We start from the raw sequence: 15,995 nt of genomic DNA on the forward strand, positions 1-15,995 counted from the left end.
GATGCACGTAAACAAACATGTAAAACATACGGCTCCAGATTAAGGAGTAGACATTTGCATAGACTGAAGACGTAGTGATAGTCAGAGACAGGTGTGAACACTTCACTGAAACTAAGCGAGCAATCAGGGATAGCAAAGGGAGGCGGAGTTATAGAACAGTGCAGAAATACTAAGAGATAGCGTTAGTGAATTAGTTATGTGAATAATTCTCCCCAATATAAGTGACTGTTAGTTAGTTAGTTAGACAGACAGTAAGTGAATTACTCGGATAAGTACTATACAATATCTAGATTGGTAGTAGTTAGTAAGAATAGTGCTTTACAACATTACATAACTACCAAGAGAAGCAGGAAGTAAGAACTGTGGGACACACAGACAGGGGAGTGACTCGGCTGGTAAACATTCAGACGCAGATATAACAGGGGAACACGAATGAGAAAACCTGAAATGGGATACAATAACCAAGGATGTATGAAAATGAATAAATAACAAGAATAATGAATACAAACAGGACAGATACAGAAACCTTACAGAAAGATGAGGTAGCCTAAGTTCCCGAGTGGAAAAACTCACCCGTTGTCAATGCCTGAAGAGTTAACTCACGGAGCCTAACTCTTGAAAAAATATTTTATTATATTACAACATCGTTTGGGAAATCCTAACCTAAAGAATCCCACAACCTACCAATGCTGCTGACAGGAGACAGACTCAAGGTTAAGGACAACTATTGACTGAATCCTGACCTAACATTTTAGATTTTAGAAGATGTTTCTGGACCCAAGCTTATGTTCTCCTCATTACAGTAGATACATGCATTGTAATCACTTGAAAGAGCTCCAGAGAAGGCTGATGTAAACTGGAATAACATTGGATTTTCTTGTTTCTCCATAATTTAATTTTCACCCATCTCTATATGATGATAATAGGGCATCATTTGGATGAAGAAAGACATACAATCAAAAAGATTGTTCCCTGTTCCTGCCTCACATCACAACAGCACTAAATCTGATGACCTGCACATCCCTCTCACCCCTCTCACCACTCTCACGACCAAGCCTGTGGCTCATATTGGTATGGCCCCACATGAGGTGCACCAGATCCTAGAGTTGCTCCACTGGCCTGGTCCAGACAAACAAATTGAAGATTTCCTCCAAACCACCACTCCATCCAACACATATTTCTACATTCCCGGGCTGGGGAAGAGCTACAAGGTAGGGGAGGAGCTACGTGTCACTGTGGTGGCCAGGGATTTCCACCAGAAGCCCAAGCAATATGGAGGTGACTACTTCCAGGCCAAACTTTTCTCATCCAAACTGAAGGTAGTCTTTATTTAATCAGTTATTTTCCAGGTCATGTGGTTACACTCTTCTCTAACTTTCTCAGTTTTCTTTGTGTCCTCTTTTCTGTACCTCTATTCTTGCAGAAAGAATGGCAGGCAAACACATTCACTGAAATGCATTTTTATTGCAAGGTGTGTTCTAAAGACCATTGTCTTTTTTCTTTCTTTTTTTTTGGTCCAGGCGAGTGTGTTTGGGGAGGTTACAGATCTGGAGAATGGGTCCTACTCAGTGCGCTTTCTCCTGCCCTGGTCTGGGGAGGCTTGGGTAGCTGTACGCCTGATCCACTCTAGCGAGGCTGTGCAGGTCCTGAAACAACTCCGGAAGTATCAGTCGGACCGCGTCTACTTCAAGGGCCTGTTCGTGGGAACAGGTCTCAATGGGAAAAAGCTTAAAGAGACGATGGAGTGCAATTCAAAGTGGGATGGGGCTGGTCTGGAACGTATGCAGAAGAGTAACTGCTGTGAGTATCCAGACCCAAAAACAGGAGAGGTGTGGCTGTGCAAGAGGCCCAAATATCTGCCCTGTGATGCCCTGGTCTACCATGTGGTTGGGGGCTACAGGGCGAAACTTGGTAGTCTGCAAAACAAACTCCTGGGCAGGTAAGAAAAAGTGGAGGGTTGAGGGTATCTTATAAAATAGTTCAAATAAGGAGGAATTTTGTTGATTAATTGTGAACATTGTCTAATTGTGAATATAAATAGATATTTAATTATTGTGCTCTTACCCTTCCACAGCAAATTTACCAATCGATGGATCAAAGGGACGAACAACACAATTATAATTAATCCCTCCAATACAACTGTTGGTATGAATGCATTGACATTAATATTGCATTGAATATGAGCACCTGTTTCAGCCCTGATGAGCATTGCCTAATTGAATATAGCCACTTCAATGTAATGAATTTGAACATTGCTATTGCTGGGCTAACATGCATAGCTAGAGAGTAGCTTGCTTCAGAATTTAAGGTTTATTCCTCCTGTCTGTTTCAGGTGCGACAGAGAGATGCAGACCTGGGCTGCAAATCCCAGTCCCAGCTGGGTTCTACATGAGGGACGTGTGGACCTCTCTGGTCTGCACCACCGGCCATTTTAATGCTCCCAAAATAACCCAGTGCCTCAAGGACAGAGAGCTCTTCATGATGGGAGACTCCACCATGAGGCAGTGGTACCATTATCTGGGAAGTTCCGTGCCCAGTAAGACATCTTCCTTCCTGCTACTTTCTAGAATAGTAATGGTTTACACGAATTATTCTTGATTAATATTTTGAATCATACATGCATATGCCTGTATGTAATTGAAGCACACAGGCATATGCGTGTAAGCCATTTATATGAACATCATGAATTCATATGAACCTTATGTGAAATGGGCTGGTACAGGTGCACACTTTTAGGTAATGTTTTGTAAACATACTTACCATACTCTAATTTTGTAGCTGACTGTATATTTATACATACAATAAAAGGGCATATCTTTGTTGTTGTTCAGCTTTAGTCACTTGGAGGAACCAAGATCCACCAAGGAGGTAACACCACAGGGTGTTCACACAGCACACCATCTATATGAATGCAGTTACTAAATTCATCAAATGAACAATGCCACACTACCTCAAAATCACAAGAGACTTCCCTATAGTCTTCCGATCAACACCAAATACCATAGCATGCATACACGATCCATACAAATATTTTCAGACTGTGAGTGCTTTAGAGCAGTTGTGGAGACATTTTTCTTGAAAACATAATTTCTAAATTGTGGTAGGGTAGACTTGTTACAGGGCAGGTCATCTAAGTCACCAGTGTTCCTAACAATACTAGTTTTACTGGTTCTTAGATCTGGTTCTGGCTCATAGATCGTGTTTTTTATCCATGGTGTCACTTTATCACAGAGCTTAAACTTGACTGGGGTGACTTTGTTCAACATGTTACTTAAATTGCTATTAAAGGCATCAACCACTTAATTTATCAAGCAGTTATCCGTACATTCTGTAGGTCAGAGGATTTCACAAGCTCCGAAGACTTTTGTTCTGCTGTAGCATTTAATTTTTGCTTTTGAATTGCTTTCTTTTTTGTTACTAGCTGAATTTAGCAGAACATCCAAGTACACACAGTAATGGCCAGGAACATTGCCTATGCATAATCCTTGTGAAAGTCATGTTGAACTCATTCTAAGCTGCCTAATAGAGTCCTTGGAGTCAGCACTATTATTAATGTGAATATTGATGTCCCCTTTTAAAATTATCATCCTATACAAGCATTAATCTCACTGTAACAAGTCATGAGTAGTAATCAGATTTGATCTACTGACTTTTTCTTTCTCCGCAGGCATGAAATACATCAACCTTCACTCCGCTGAACAGACAGGTCCTCTCTTGGCGGTGGATGTGGAAAATAACATAGTCTTGCATTGGAGGGCTCATGGCACACCACTGCGCTCTAAAGCGGCCCCATTTGCTGACTTGCACTACATCAGCAATGAGATTGACAGTATAGCAGGCGGGTCCCGCAAGGTCATCATCTTCAACATTTGGGCGCACTTCACAACTCACCCGCTTGAGTATTACATCCGTCGAGTGGCAAGGATTCGGCAAGCTGTTATTGCACTGCTGAAGCGGGCGCCAGACACAATTGTCGTAATTAAGTCTGCCAACACCACAAAACTCAAGGTATTGAGCAAAAATGATTGTATGTTTGGTCGTCTGTAGTGCCGTTTGTTGAGCTGAGTTGAACACCACCAAACTCAAGGTATTGAGCAAAATGATTGTATGTTTGGTTGTCTGTAGTGCCATTTGTTGAGCTGAGTTGAAATTGTCCCTTTATAAACCATTGGTCTCAATCAAGATGATATTATGCTGCAGAATTCCACATGCTGGTGTGTGTCATTACGTGAACTAGTCATTCAATTCAAATGTGTTTGGCAAACATAAAGTAGCTCCATCATGCCTCAACCAACCCAACAAATTAGCACTTTAAAAAGACTTAAGGTCTCCCTCACAAAGACATAGGAATGTGCCCTGTTTCAGAGTCTTTTTGAAGGTTCCCAGAAAAGGTACATTTTAATTTTTATGGTAGCTCACCTGTATGGTCATTTTCTGTTCATTACACTATGTTTAAAATGTGAATTGGTGACGTTGTGAGAAGCATTTGATTAATATCTCTCTTCTCTTTTGGCAGAATGTGTACAGCTCTGACTGGTTTTCAATACAGTTGGACATAATATTGAGAACCGCCTTCCAGGGGATTAATGTAGCATTCATAGACGTCTGGCAAATGACATCCTGCCACTACAGTAAAGAAAGTATCCATCCCAACCCAACTGTCATTCGGAATGAGATCAACCTATTGTTGTCATTCATCTGTCCTGTCTGAATGACCATTTCTCTTTGATCCCACTTGTTCTGTCTCACAGTATCGTATACTATTCAACACAAAAATACGTTTTCAAGAAGAGATAATGATTGGCAAAGCCGAAAAAATATCACTGTCACATTCAAGAGAGAATATTTGATTGAATCCTCAGCAGCCTGCCCAGTGGTACATGTTGTTTGAAGTAGATCACCATAGTTACAGTACTCATAGCAGGTATTAATGCATTGTATGTTGGAAGCCTTGTCAGTGCATAGGTCATGGTAATGTTCTTGGTGCTTCTGTGAATTTCCTGTTTTCCTCTCCTGGGTGTGTTGAATGGGTGAATGAGAAGCATCAATTCTACAGCACTTTGGACAAAGGTGCTATATACATGCCAACCATTTACCATTAAAAGCATCCACACAAACACACACACACACACACACACACACACACAGTAGTCTGCACAACAACACACATTCGCACAATCAAATTATTTCTCATGAGAATTATTGTCTCTCACCCTTTATCTTAACTCTATCTTATCCTTTAAAAACACTCTCAACAACATACAGATCTACCCTTCACAAATGCACACTCACATATACACAAACACACATAAACAATAAAGGACAAACAATATAGACATGGTGTGTTATGGTCAGCTGCACATGAACAGGCAATACAATAAAACGCTGTTGCATTACTTTGTAATCCATGCACCAACAGAACATTTCAAAATGAAAGACGGCACGTTCATTTGATAGGAAAAACATTTTATTGTCATTGTAGGTCATAAAACAAAATTATGTGTGGCACCTCTCAGTAAGAGCATAATAATAAATTATTATTGAATTATAATCATCAATTATTAAAGGCTGTAAAGGCATCATAGCAGCCAATACAAGTTGGTCTATGGTCTGTGATAGTAACCTAGCCTTGTCTGTTTGTCTGTCTGTCTATCTATCTATCTATGTTTCGCAATATACACTCACCGAGCACGTAATTACATTTTACTTTATTACACCTACTTATTAATGTGATTATCTACTCAGCCAATTGTGTGGCAGCAGTGCAATGCATATAATCATGTACATACGGGGCTTCAGTTAATGTTCAACCATCAGAACAACAGTGGTATGCAGAAGAGCATCTCGGAACACACAACACACACTGAAAAAAGTGACTTGTAGAATTTACTTTAAAAAATCTTTGTAACAAATTGCACTAAAAACAAATAAGTAACTGTAATACTGGAATATCAAGTACAACATAATTGCCAACATCAAGTAAAATGTGCTTGCTACTAACCGTAACATTTGTGAAAATATTGAGTACATGTTACTTAATTATGTCCATTCAAGAACATCATGGTCATCAAAATATTAAGTAAATTGTACATGTCTATAATATTTAGTGCCATGAACTGAATAAGTAGATTTTACTATATTTTTTCAGTTTCAATTACTCAGTAGTATTACCTTGTTTTACTCAATAAAATTATGTAAATATTCCTTTTTTTCCTTCTGATAAATGTTACCAAATGGCAAATTTCACAGACCACAAGATTCAAGTTTAATGCAAATAAACATTTATTTTGTTAAGACAAGTAAAAACAAAAATGTTAGGGAGGCAGTCAACTGTTCAAGTGGCCAAACATAATCAAAAATTGCAAATACCACTGATGTTGTGCAAAGAATGCATACATTCTGAAGACTGTAGTGAAATTAAAGACTGCAGTGAATCGCTGGGCTTGTAATTGGTGAAAGTGTTCACACCTGGTCACCAAACTAACCATTTGGAAGATTCCAAATGGTTAGTTTGGTGACCAGGTGTGAACACTTGTGTATGTGAGAATGTGTGAGTGTGTGCTTGAATGTGTGTGTTTGAGAGCAATTCTGACTTTAAGGCTTGTTAACCTGCCAGAGCTAGATGATAGACATAACCCAAACAAATTATTTTTAACAATCAGTAAAATTAACATATATGCCACTCCTACCCAATATTCGTTGTGTCAATATTTTCTTGCTCTTAACAGACAAATCCTCAAATCTGAAGTAAAGATTGGTGCTTTACAACAGTGCAATCACAACATAACACAAATAAATGGGAAACTGAAACAACTTCCAACAACTGGTTGGTCAGGTCAAAGTTTGAACTCTACTCAATGTGCAATAGTGTGTGTGTGTGTGTGTGTGTGTGTGTGTGTGTTTGTGTATTACCTGTGTATGTTGAGTGAGTGAGAGAGCGAGCAAGCAAGATAGAGAGCATGTGTGAGTGTGTACTTGAATGCGTGCGTGCGTGCGTGTGTGGGGGAGGGGGGGGGGGGTGTGTGTTTCAGAGAGCAATTTTGACTTTAAGGCTTGTACTTTTGGGGACAGCTTCATCCCATCCAGTTCCAGGAAAAGTTTCTGAAACACCCCAAAAGTGTAATGCAGTGTTTGGGGGTATGCAAGGTTGAGGGCATAGATCAGTCCCATCAATAATGTGCAGGCTTTAGCGACGTTTCCACATCCATGCAACACTTCTGTGCCTTCAAGAATGATGGACACATCAACTGGATCCTCTTCAGAAGCACCATGGGCGACCAAGATCTTCAGGACGTGTTCAGTAGCATCACTGCGGTGGTCCTCCTGCATACAAGAAAAGGCGACAATTCTATTGAGAATTTAGTTGACTGAACTGTGAACTAAACATGTCTAAGCAGAAGGTTTACACCACAACAAATTGGAATGATTGCCTTCCTGGAGAGCAAAGCAAATAGCACTCACTGTGCTGGAGATACTGCTCATTGGTTGATTTAAAAACAAACAAACCTCAACACCAAGTACTAGGACTAGAGTCACGTGAGGGTTCGGTTGATTTAAATGTTTGACTACTGGGGGCACATTTAGTCCCAGCGAACCCTATGGCTTTGTAACCAAAAACGCATCTTGGTTTTAGTGATTATAATGTACCTGACAATCTTCAAAAAGATGCTCTCCCTCCTCGCCGAGGTACAGAATGAGGTTGCGGATAACAGTTTCCCGTCTCATCTCAATGCTTTGGTTCTGTAAACAAATAGAAGGCTGTGTGAGTGAGAAAGTCAGAGGAAAAGGATCATCTTCCTGCAAAAGTAAAAAATAAAAATAAAAACACCTGACTCAGTTTAAACAGGAAAGGCCTCAGTTTGGTCCCCACTACACCCCCCTTGGCCTTCATCAGGGTTAGAAGCTTGGGTGTGTAGGCGTCAAGTCTGTAGATGAAGCTCTGCTCCAGGGAAATTGTGGTAATTCTGCGGAATTCCTCTTATCTGCATTTATAAAAATCACAAAAACAAAATTCAAACTGATTTGAATAATCTGGTTCAAAATGAAAGGAGTGCAAATTACGAAGAAAAAATTAAAACCTTAAGACATTCATGATGGAATGATTAATTAGAGCCATTGTTACTGCCCAATGGAGCAGGTAATATTTCCATGGGTCTATATTCACCTACCCCATCTTCACAAAACAATGCAGGCCATCGTTCTCTGAAGTCAGCCGCTGCTGGAGTTCCACTCACAACCTCAAGCCTTCGCATGGAGAATGTTTTAGACATTTTTTCATGACCATCTCATACCATAAGCCTACGATTTCTCCCTCATTGAAACCCTTCGATCGGTCCTCCTCCTTATACCTCAACTGTCGACTGCACTGGCTCGTTCTACCCGAAAAATCTCCCTGTAAAACACAATTTTGGATAAAACTATTGATCTACAAAGGTTAGCTACAATTTAATATTACATTACAGAGTGAACAATGACAAATACAATAATATTGGTGTTGTTAGTATCATACACATAAATGGCTCAACTTGCAGTATCTGATGTGACAACTGTTGAGAGAAGTACACATTAATAAGACTAACAAAACAAACTGATATTAACATATAACATTTCCATCCGATATTTGAGTAAAAGAAATGACTAGACTCACATATGTAGCTTTTTACTTGATTAACGTTCAATTAATTCCAATATACATCGAATGAAAACATAGAAAAAGTTTAAGGATCAGATTGCATTTTTGCTCACTTTTTTGGAGGCAGATACTGTTAGGTCAGTCACTCAACATTTAATTTTAATTTTTTGCTTAAACTAAGACCATCAATAATGAAGTGAATGTTTACGCAATCAAGTTTGTCACACTACCGAAAAATAGTTTAATTGGCCAGCCAAATTTCAACGACTTAAAAAAATATATTTAGTTCTAGTAGCTACTAGGTAAAAACCAGCAGCTGCTCTAAGATGCTCTAAACACACACCCTAAGTGAGCATGTTCAGCCACTCCAGTCTTTGAGCCAACTCTGTACAACATGCAGAACTCGCATGTTAGAGAGATAGTCGGTTAGGTGGGGTGAAATAAATATCAACCCGAAAAAATGTAACATTAAGAGCCACTGTTTACGTCGACGTTTTCAGTAGGTAAATGTGGACGTCAGTGGAAATATCGTTAGGCTAGCGCGAGTTAACAAGTTCAGGCGAGTCATCACCAAACATTACCGCCAAAGTTTTGGAAAGTTATTTTTTCCGACTGGAAGTAAGCCTTAAACCCTAACATACATATAAAAAACCGTTTTCGTTTTGAGTTGAGACAATGTAAGTTAAACGTTATTGTGCTTTTAATCCAAATTACTGCAACTCACCTCTACAGACATTAACTTACAGACGTTAACCTAGCTAGCTAGCTAGTCTCGCTTGCTTCATGGCGATGGCGACACAGACGAGCAGACGATAATCAAACTACTAGCCTAGACGAACGCTTATACGATCACAAATATGAAACGGAAGGGCAATACTCACAAGTCTCGACTCTCGGCCACTGAAGCTTGCTCTCGACACTTGCAAAACGGCAATTCCGGACTTCATGGGTGACTTCGTGATTTTGCATTGTCCAACGGCGCATGCACGAATTCAAATGCGCCGCGCTGTTTTTTTCAGAATAAATGTTACTTAAAATGTTCAGGTGTTGGTGCAGTGACAATAAATCATTTAAATAGTAAGAGTAAATATCTAGTTAAAAATACTCTTCCAAGTCAAGTACATTCATTACATGAATATGTTGTGTATGGTTTCATGTTTTTTACTAGTTCCTACTGAAACTTGATATTACAATGTAAGAATTTCTACTTTTGAATAAGTACATATTACAATGCCTAAAAGTCATTTTTTTCAGTGCATCGTAACTCTAAGTGGATCCGCTACAGCAGTAGAAGAAGAAAAGTCGAATAAATACCTAATAGTGCTTACTGGGATTTCACATTGCACTGTCTAAAGGCAATTGTTTTTGCTTTTGAAACAAATGTACCGTTTTTTCGTTTTTGAATTACAAAGGAATTACAGATTATCCGATGATACCTAGACCGGCCAATCTAGTTTACAAGCGAGCCATTTCGGTCACAGCCAATATGTTCTTTTACATGTCCCACACATAAAATAAGCCAAGCCCGTGCAGTTTCATGTTTTTAAAATATAGCCTATACATTTTCCTACACATAAAATGTAAATTACAAATTGAACTGGTTAAGTGATTGCATCTTGAATGGGCATTGCAAGAGAAAAATCTTTAATCTTTAATTTAGCTTTAATATAGGCTATCTACAGCCATGTGTTAAGAACCGGCTATATGGTAGCCTATGGTTTTGTGCGGCTATAGGCTTTACTGCAGCACGTTACCTACATGATGACGCTAATCCGTTGCAAAAGACGACGTATGCTGTCCGAATTCACTGTTTATTTAGGCTAGTAAATCATAACCTATATAGCGCACTATAAAGCAGCCCGGGCGCCTCGAAATCACGACTTGAAGAAGGTGTTAAATTCAAAGGAATTCGTTCAAAGGAATATTTCAGTTCACCAGACACTGCTAGCACTACTACTTAAGGTGTTGGTGTACTACACGTACCAGGGGGACATTTTTTTCAGGTAATTACATATACAAATTAGCCTTTGTTCGATAAAACACTTTTTGTCTCAGTGGATTAAGTCAGAGTTCATGTTTCTACAGCCTATCAATGTTATTAATGACTCAAAACTAGAAAATTCCAGAGGGGTTCTTCACATTTTAGTTTTATTGCCGAATTATATATATACATCACTCATAATTGACCGATCCAATCAAAATCCACACGGAATGCCTCCCTTTCAGACAGATTGCGGTTGCTACGTTATGTGAAGCCTGCTAACGCAAAGAAACCCTGAAAGCGTGCAGGGAACGACCATGACACTAGAGGCAATGGGAAGTAAGTAATATATAGATATTTAGATGCTCCAGTAGAAAAAACAAAAATTTAGAGCATGTGAAATCCGCTGATCTATGTCCTGAGAACTGTTTGATTAATTAAATGGTTGATGTCTTTAATAGCAATTTAAGGAGCATGTTGAACAAAGTCACCCCAGTCAAGACTAAAAAGACACTCTGTGATAAAGTGGCACCATTGATAAATAACATGATCTGTGAGCTGAAGCGAAAGATCATTGCAGAGAATAGCAGCAAATCTAGGGTACTGTTTTCAGCTATCGATCGATTATTAAATCCCAGGCCAGTCTCTGACATTTTTAGCCAAGCTTCTCCTTCAAAGTGTGAGGAATTTGCACATGTCTTTAAAAATAAATAACAACAATTAGAGCTGGTAGTATTAGAAACACTGGTAACTGAGATGATCTTACAAGCTTTACAAGTATTTCTGAGGCAGAGCTCTGTAAAATCTTAGCACAGGGTGAACCTTCAACATGTCATCTTCACCCTGTTTGTACCATATTTTTTAAGAATGTTTTGAAGTGTCAAAAGTGTTAAAGGCTTTTAAAACTGCAGTTGTGAAAACGATTCTAAAGATTCTAGTTTGAAGAAATAATTTAGATCAAAGTGTCCTAAGCAACTACAGACCTATATCCAAGTTACCATTCATGAAAAAGATACTTGAAAAGGTAATTTTTTTGTTTTTTACTTATTATTTTATTTGGTATTATTAATCTACAATGTGTTGTCTTTGTAATTTTTTGTAATTGGCTAAATATAAAGCACTTTGAGCTACATTTTATGTATGAAAGGTATTATATAAATAAAGCTTATTATTGTTATTATTATTTTTATTTATTTATTTTGATAATAGGTAAGTTGTCACATCGGATCTCATCAACAAATATCACAACCAAGTCATTGGGAATATTGATCTTTTGATCTTTTCTTTCTCCTTTAAAATTCAAAACCAAATATAACTTAACAATCAAATCAAATGGCCAGCTGGGCCAGATCTGGGACGGGTGGGGCCCCAAATATTTGCTTTTTAGAAAGATTATAGATCCTCAAATACACTAAGTACCCCTCTTTCTCTAAGATGCCATTAAACCATCCTGAAATCTGGGTTGGCTGGAGCAAAACGCTGAATTTATATAGTCGTTGCTATACCTTCTCCCGCACTCCAACGTCACTGTTGTAAAAACAAAGAACATCATGGTTACAGCCTAACTAAAGAAGACAGAGAAGAGTCCACAAAGTAATTTCATTTAAACTGCAGTCTCGGTTAGCCTTTGTGTGTGTGTGTGTGTGTGTGTGTGTGTGTGTGTGTGTGTGTGTGTGTGTGTGATTCTAATGATAAACAGGTGCACTGTTATCGAAATATAATGCCCGATGTTGGGGCAAATTACCCCACGAAGTGCATTATTTTTCGGTAACAGAACACTTCGGAGTGCATTATCCCTCTTATACAATGGCCACTTGCCAAAGACAAAAAATAATTTACTCATATTACCTACATTAAAATATTAATAAACATGTTATTTTTGCTTTGCTCACTGCTGACTTTCGTTATAATCCCTCTGCTCTTCCTTTGCAACTGCTCGACAACCACCTGTCACAACCAATGACTGATGCCAGTGACAATGATCCAGAAAGCTATCTGTCTTTATGCTCGCAAGGGTTTCTGCCAATAGCTTTGCCTATGGTTAACACACATGGTGAGCTATTTAAAGTTGTTTCTACGTGGTCATTGGTTCATATAGCCAATTTTACGAAACTAGAGTAGTTGTAGAAGCTAAATATCACAATAGCCTATCTCAAAAATCTACCTATCCATCCAAAGCCCAACCTTCATTTGTGGTGCCTTCCCTTAAGACAGATTGAGGTTGCTAGGTTTTGTGAAGCCTACTAGCTCAAAGAAACCCCGAAAGAAAGAACGCTTCGTTCGTAGTTGCCTATACTCCAGAGGGAACGACCACTAGAATATAAGCAATGAGAAGTAAGTAGCCTACCCTACAAAAACGTTTTTATTCATTGATTGCACATGGGTTAATCTGAATTTCGTTATGCTATTTTACAGTTGGTATTGAGAGTCAAGCTTATTATCACCATTTGTACAAAAACTAGCCTCCAAGAATGATGAACATTTAACATAGCCTATCATGTTAATTCATAATGGGCTATGTGTAGACTAGTGTCAAACTGCGATTAATTTAATTAGCAACAGTTTCTGCTTACTTAGGCCAATTGTTAAAGATAGGATGGTTAAGGATAAACCCGGTCATATATCTACACTTATGGGAACCTCCGCAGCCAAAATAAAGGTCTTTAGCACGCTAGACTATTTTTTACAAATAAATGTGGTCTTTGTTTTGTTTTCTGCGTTAGTGTGTCGGAAGAAAAGAGCAAATTTGTCCGAACATTAATTTTCCGAAAAATGTTATAGACTACATAGATTTTTTGGTGTTTCGTTAAATAAAATATAACACATTCAGTAACAGGCAGAGATAAAAACTTGATCGAGGCTGTGTTTGGAGCAACCTACAAACCGATTTTCTTATAAAACTGCAGGGCAGTTTACGTATGAGTTTTAAAGGCGAAAATATTGATTTGATTTAGTTTTTAACTGTTTACTGCTCTTGGTAATCATCATTTTCGAAAGCATATTCGATTTTTTTTACAGCTGCCTCAGACTTTTGCACAATTCTTTTAAGTTAGCTCAAAACCGTCAAGATTATAAAACATTTCAAATGTTTTCCCTTATCCGAGGGAGGGAGGGTGTGTGTGCGCGGGCGTGCACGTGCGGTTATTTATCATGTACAATCTCATTTCCAAAATGTTGTGTTGCAACAGCTCCTGCAAGTACTGTATGTGACAAAAAGCAGGTTTAACAATTGTGAGTGATGGGATAAACAGATGACAGACTAATTTAAAGTGAGTGTGATTTTAGTCCATAGGCATGCAGAATACCTGAAGTTCTTTTCGGTGCTGCTAATGGTCACATTGGCTTTCCTGGTAAGTATTGCATGCGCCTATATTTTTACTGATATAAGAATAGCAAAAATGCAAATACATTTTTGATCAAAAGCTAGTGAGACAGCAGGGAATTAAGAAAACGAATTCCAGAATAAATAATTGATTTCAAGAAACAAGAAAGGTCTAAATTCCAGTGAGGTATGACCAAAGGAAAGGAAAATCACCACAGCTATAATTGGGTGGAGTAAGATTATCTACAGCTCTGTATTAAGCCCCGACTGGTTTCATTTGCCCCATGAGAAAATACACCAATGAGATCATCCCCACAAGGGAATGAAAGTGCAAAGTCCTGCCAATCTGTCTGTTGAAAAAAAACAGCACAATCTAGGTATCAGCTCATCATGGTTTGACCAGGTAAAGTTGTTTGTTGTTTTGAAACTGGTATTTCAAGCTGGTCGGGATTTTACACTAGGAATTCCAGATAAAGCCCAGTTGGTCAGTGAAATTCTAGGCTACTTGCAAGCAATTCATGGGCATGCTAAACAAAAATTAAAAAAAACCTTTTCTTCTCACTTGTCTCCCTCTTATGTCACTTATCTTTAAAAGTTCATAAGTATTCAGCTATGAGTAAAAAACTCACCCGTTGTCAAAGCCTGAAGAGTTAACTTTTGAGAAACGCGTGTGAAATTTTCTAGAGTTGTCTTGAAATATGGGGTGAAGTATGTTGTGCAGTTTCAAGACACATTGCGATCGAGAAACTCTTAATATTACACACTGTGGCTCACAAGCCACCAGGAGACCGACCACTGTGTGTGATAATATGCAAACGACTGTGACTATTGTCCCAGCGGTGACCCCACCCACTGGGTGTGTATACAAAATAAGCCTCAGCAATGATCCTCGTTCCCCTCAGATCCAAAGCTAAAGAATCCCACAACCTACCAATGCTGCTGACAGGAGACAGACTCAAAGTTAAGGACAACTATTGACTGAATCCTGACCTAACATTTTAGATTTTAGAAGATGTTTCTGGACCCAAGTTCTCCTCATTACAGTAGGTACATGCATTGTAATCACTTGAAAGAGCTCCAGAGAAGAGTGATGTAAACTGGTATAACATTGGATTTTCTTGTTTCTCCATAATTTAATTTTCACCCATCTCTATATGATGATAATAGGGCATCATTTGGATGAAGAAAGACACACAATCAAAAAGATTGTTCCCTGTTCCTGCCTCACATCACAACAGCACTAAATCTGATGACCTGTACATCCCTCTCACCCCTCTCACCACTCTCACGACCAAGCCTGTGGCTCATATTGGTATGGCCCCACATGAGGTGCACCAGATCCTAGAGTTGCCCCACTGGCCTGGTCCAGACAAACAAATTGAAGATTTCCTCCAAACCACCACTCCATCCACCACATATTTCCACATTCCCGGGCTGGGGAAGAGCTACAAGGTAGGGGAGGAGCTACGTGTCACTGTGATGGCCAGGGATTTCCACAAAAAGCCCAAGCGATATGGAGGTGACTACTTCCAAGCCAAACTTTTCTCATCCAAACTGAAGGTAGTCTTTATTTAATCAATTATTTTCCAGTTCATGTGGTTACACTCTTCTCTAACTTTCTCAGTTTTCTATGTGGCTATGTTTCTATGTTCTCTTTTCTGTACCGTTATTCTTGCAGAAAGAATGGCAGGCAACTGAAATGCATTTTTATTGCATGGTGTGTTCTAAAGACCATTTTCCGGCCTTTTTTTTTTTTTTTTTTTGATCCAGGCGAGATCTGGAGAATGGGTCCTACTCAGTGCGCTTTCTCCTGCCCTGGTCTGGGGAGGCTCGGGTAGCTGTACGCCTGATCCACTCTAGCGAGGCTGTGCAGGTCCTGAAACAACTCCGGAAGTATCAGTCGGACCGCGTCTATTTCAAGGGCCTGTTTGTGAGTATCCAGACTGAAAAACAAGAGAGGTGTGGCTGTGCAAGAGGCCCAAATATCTGCCCTGTGATGCCCTGGTCTACCATGTGGTTGGGGGCTACAGGGCGAAGCAAAACAAACTCCTGGACAAGTA

At 39.1% G+C, this 15,995-nt stretch overlaps 1 protein-coding gene across 1 annotated transcript; it reads left to right on the forward strand.

Moving 5' to 3' along the window:
* Positions 1–932: 932 nt before the first annotated feature.
* Positions 933–4,944, forward strand: LOC133135475 (NXPE family member 3-like). The gene is made up of 6 exons (XM_061252547.1): positions 933–1,319; positions 1,521–1,939; positions 2,075–2,145; positions 2,333–2,536; positions 3,668–4,008; positions 4,517–4,944. The coding sequence occupies exons 1-6, from the start codon at positions 939–941 to the stop codon at positions 4,709–4,711; spliced, it is 1,611 nt and encodes a 536-aa protein (XP_061108531.1). The 5' UTR covers positions 933–938; the 3' UTR covers positions 4,712–4,944.
* The last annotated feature ends 11,051 nt before the right edge of the window (positions 4,945–15,995 follow it).

This window comes from Conger conger, chromosome 1 (genome assembly GCF_963514075.1).
Source record: "Conger conger chromosome 1, fConCon1.1, whole genome shotgun sequence".
Classification (NCBI taxonomy): domain Eukaryota; kingdom Metazoa; phylum Chordata; class Actinopteri; order Anguilliformes; family Congridae; genus Conger; species Conger conger.